At 32.6% G+C, this 4,235-nt stretch overlaps 3 protein-coding genes across 4 annotated transcripts in view; 1 reads left to right on the top strand and 2 right to left on the bottom strand.

The window, feature by feature from the left end:
* LOC118737284 overlaps positions 1-4,235 on the top strand; it is a 78,599-nt gene that overhangs the window by 37,725 nt on the left and 36,639 nt on the right. The window lies entirely within an intron of this gene.
* LOC118737288 lies at positions 242-1,866 on the bottom strand. Its single transcript, XM_036467700.1, has 3 exons — positions 1,582-1,866; positions 579-791; positions 242-511 (listed from the first exon to the last, which is right to left on the bottom strand). The coding sequence occupies exons 2-3, from the start codon at positions 787-789 to the stop codon at positions 378-380; spliced, it is 345 nt and encodes a 114-aa protein (XP_036323593.1). The 5' UTR covers positions 790-791; positions 1,582-1,866; the 3' UTR covers positions 242-377.
* LOC118737280 (modifier of mdg4-like) lies at positions 897-2,172 on the bottom strand. The gene is made up of 2 exons (XM_036467688.1): positions 2,135-2,172; positions 897-2,069 (listed from the first exon to the last, which is right to left on the bottom strand). Exon 2 carries the CDS (start codon positions 2,059-2,061, stop codon positions 1,444-1,446), a length of 618 nt encoding a protein of 205 aa, XP_036323581.1. The 5' UTR covers positions 2,062-2,069; positions 2,135-2,172; the 3' UTR covers positions 897-1,443.

The following is a 4,235-nucleotide window of genomic DNA, read 5'->3' as shown; positions in this document are numbered from 1 at the left end:
TTGGTCATAATTTAGATATATGGGTAACCGCAAGGATTTCCACTTTAGGGATTTTTTAGCTATTACAACAACAGTTCAGTATGTACATAAATGTTAAAAATTTTGTTTTATACTTTTATGACCGTTTTTTAGTAGATTTTAAAATTTATCTGCGCTTTGCAAAAATTTTTTTTCTGAAAAAAATGTGTTTGAAGGTATGCTTTAAAATTTATACATTTCTGTTTAAAGGGCAGATAAATTTTAAAACCTACTTCAGTAAACGGCCCTTAATATTTACGTTTTTCCTTAAAAAAAAAAAATAAATAAATTTTTACGATTTCTGTTTATCACTCAAAGATTTTATATACTCCAATCCTTTAAGTCTAATTGAACTGACTTTAAAAAGCAACTGTTTGATTAGCCTGTAGCTTTCCCCCATTTTGGCCGATTGAACTGAATTTTTTATAAATTAATAAACCAGCGCGTCTCGCCACAGCAATGCGTTGACCATCACCCACGTGATTGTGAACATCTTCGGAAAAATGACGGGAATTTAATTAAAAAAAAAAACACAAAAGTACCACAAATTGGATCCTCACCATTTGTTACATAAAGATCATCGCCAATGGTTTTCAAACGACTTCTACATTTCTTGGAACGATTGTGAATGCATTCCCAGTATACCTTGTCGCTATTTCTCCCGAAACGTTTTAAATTCGAGCGATATATAAAATCGTTTATCGCAAGTAAGGTTCCACCTTTCCGACTAATTATAAATAATTGTGGGCCGCAGTTTCGAACGTGCTGCATTACTGAAAATATATTTTAGAAATTTATATTTTAGTAAAGCTCTTAATAGATTTCTTTAGAGGCAAAAATTTTACTTTAGGTTTTAAATTACATATTGTTGCACAAGATTCAAATTTATATTTATTAGGTTTATTAAAAATTCTGTAACTGTTTATATGATGTTTTAAGGCAACTTTTTATACATTTTTTTGCATGAATGCATGTATATGGGTGATATAAGAATGTTTATTTAAATACTACAAAGAATAGAAGTGCTTCTCGTAAAATTTTATTTTCTCACGAAAATAGTCTGATAATCCCGATGCAGTAATTTTTGAAAGCTTTTGGGACTCGTAAACATCTTCCAAGTCTTCTATTCTTTGCGCTCCATTTATTGCTAACAAGGTACCTCTTAGTTTTCTAATCAACATTTTTGCAAATAAATATTCGTTAAAGGTATTGGTACAAAATTTCTTATAAGTATATAATTGTTGAAACATGAAGTTTTATATCAATATCGCTTCCTGCTAATTGTTGGTCAAAAAAAAATATGTCGAGGTTATTTTAAAATCTGATATTGTGGCTTAAGGCACTTTCAATTCAAGATTATTTACGAATCTGTAGTAGAAAACATATATGTAGTTATAAAAATAGGGTTCAATAAGTTTAAATTAATCATTTCTTTTTGCCCAAAAGAGCCTTCTGTAAGCGTCGTTTTATTTTCTCGCGAAAATCGTTCGTGTCTGATGAATCTGCAGTCTCCACTGTTGAAACCTCGTTTGTTTCCGACAAGAATTCTTGTGATTCATTCACCTGGGTAGAATCAGTTCCCTCTTCATAGGCAGCATTATGTTCTTGTTCCTTACTATCATCGTCATCGAACAGGCCTGCAGGTTCAAAGGTCATAGAGGTTACACTTTTGTCCGTTGCCTGCATGAAATGGACGTGCTCTCCATCCAATGGGAAAACGCGTTTCTGGTCAGTGACTACACGAACCTTGCATTCTTGCATATTTTCTTTAAAACAGCATTGGAAAATTGAATACCGCCCTCTTCGGAATGTAAATCTGAAATGATGCCCTTCGTATATGAGTTTCATGCCACCTTTAGTAGTTGAGGCGTATAATGCAGGTTCACCAGGTCCCTGCTGTACGGCGGCTAGTACTTTGTCCACAAGTCTTCTATCATCCCTTGGTTGTTTAGGTGGCCGTCCACGTTTGCCTTTACTCGTAGTCGATTGGTTTTCATTTCCCGGCGAAGTTTTACACACAGAATGCAATGCACCTGTCGCCATGGAACTGCCTGCAAATTTATAATAAGTAATGTTTGAAACCCATTATAACACGTTTTATAACTTTAAAAACTACTAATAATGAAATAAAACAACAAATATCACAATTGTGACAAAAATATAAATTTATTTATTTTTGGGAAGGATGGGAGAAATTTAGTTTGCGTCACGCGTCATTCTATTCGAAAGTGCAGGGCAGAGCTGCAGAACTGTCGATTGTACTATCGATAGTATCGATAGTTTTAATTTTGGAAAAAAAAGTTTGATTGGCGCATATTCATAGTCATATTTAGTACTCAACTAAGGCTATCTGCACACTTGTCGTCCAATCATAGTTGCGTTATCGTCTCGCCCTGAAATTTTGAGCCGAGCACATGCATTTCAAAGGAGACCTGCACACTTGTCGTTATCGGCTAGTTATCGGCAAATCGTAGAAGATGCAGAAACGGATAAGTACGGCACTGTCGTTTGCTAATCGTTGTGCACGCATTGTTTGTTTACATTTAATGGGGGAAAATTAGTGAAAAAGTTAATATTTGCATTAAAATTGTATAAAAATTAGTATTTTTTTGCATAAAATCTGTGGAAATTATTAAAAAGTGGATAATTGCATTAAAATTTAATAAATATGAGCGTTTTAACTATAAAATATAACGAAATTGTATTAAGTCTCTGTGTGCATACACAAAACACATTCCAGGAAAAGAAAAGAAGAGATATTACTGGAAAATTACGTCTAGAAATGTTGCAGCACAGTCTATATTTAAAAAATTGCAGGTTTTTGTAAATATTTCGCGAAAATATCACCCAAAAAAAACAGAAAATACCTGCTCCAAGTGAATTTTTAGACGCCAAATGAATTGAAATATCACGATAGTTTCGACTTTTCTGGCTAAGTACCAACTTAAATTTTAGTTTCGGCTGCAGCTGCAACTAAGTCGTAACTAGGAAGAAGTATTTTATCAAATTAAGGGAAAACAGACGAAATATGTAAAAATTAAGTTGGTAGAGGGTGATTTTAATAATATTGAATAAACTCCAATTAAAATTTACGAAGATCGATCCATTTTAATCGGAAGATGAAATTAAATGCGTATTACAATTCGAATAAAGCTACATCACAATTTTATAATTGGAATAATTTAGATAAATTTTCAAATAATAAGTAAGTTTCACGCTAGTTCTTTTAAAGTAAATTTGTGCATAGCATTTAGATATCTACTATTTGTATGTTCCACAGCATGCTTTCGATAAACATCGACTTCACATCACTGCGGTTGTTCTGGCTATTTCACACAATTAACAAGAAAATTATACCTTATTCTTTTGCATAATCATGCAATGATAATAAAAATTACATAAACGGATGATCAAACTTGATATTATTTAATAAAAATGTAATTTTTACAAAATATCGTAAAGAAAAATCGATACATTTTCACACTCGTTTTGCTATATCGTAAACTAAGTCGAAACTACTTAGTAGAAGTCTGAAATGCGACTATGAATAAAGGTAAATTTTAAGTTGGTACTTAAATTTAAGTTGCAACTTTGTTAGTTTCGACTAAAAGTGTGTTTGCATTGTTCAACTTTGCGTTCAACATTTGCGTTCAACTCAGCGCAGGGTTGCACGAAAAAAAAGTTGAATGGCTAAAAATATCAAAAAATGAAAAAATATCAAAATATTCGCCATAAAAAGGTGTTTGCATTGTTCAACTTTGCGTTCAACATTTGCGTTCAACTCAGCGCAGGGTTGCACGAAAAAAAAGTTGAATGGCTAAAAATATCAAAAAATGAAAAAATATCAAAATATTCGCCATAAAAAGGTGTTTGCATTGTTCAACTTTGCATTCAACTTTTGGTTGAATGGCCTTTCAACTAATCGCTTTCAACAAAGTTGGTCGCCAGCCAACATTTAGCCATTCAACTTTTTTTTCGTGCAACCCTGCGTTGAGTTGAACGCAATTGTTGAACGCAAAGTTGAATAATGCAAACAGTGCTTAAGTTGCTGGACTATGAATACGCGCCATTGTTTTTGGGCGATGGTCGATAGTTTCGATAGTACCGGTGCATTTAAATTTTGTGATAAGTGACGCTGTAAATTGAACTCACGAAAATATTTAAAATTTAACGCTTAAGATGTAATATTTATACTTATCTATGTGCAATATTTATAT

Source organism: Rhagoletis pomonella, unplaced genomic scaffold (genome assembly GCF_013731165.1).
Source record: "Rhagoletis pomonella isolate Grant_MI unplaced genomic scaffold, Rhpom_1.0 Rhpom_scaffold_00004, whole genome shotgun sequence".
NCBI lineage: Eukaryota > Metazoa > Arthropoda > Insecta > Diptera > Tephritidae > Rhagoletis > Rhagoletis pomonella.
The sequence above is the reverse complement of the archived record's forward strand: the minus strand, read 5'-3'. Positions and strand labels throughout refer to the sequence as shown.

What these genes read in the sequence shown, in the direction of transcription:
- LOC118737280 (XM_036467688.1), bottom strand. Translation starts at nt 2,061, where the DNA reads ATGGCGACAGGTGCATTGCATTCTGTGTGTAAAACTTCGCCGGGAAAT.
- LOC118737288 (XM_036467700.1), bottom strand. Translation starts at nt 789, where the DNA reads ATGCAGCACGTTCGAAACTGCGGCCCACAATTATTTATAATTAGTCGG. An exon ending in TGATCTTTATGTAACAAATG is followed by an intron (nt 512 to 578) that starts GTGAGGATCCAA and finishes ATTTTTCCGAAG; the next exon opens with ATGTTCACAATCACGTGGGT.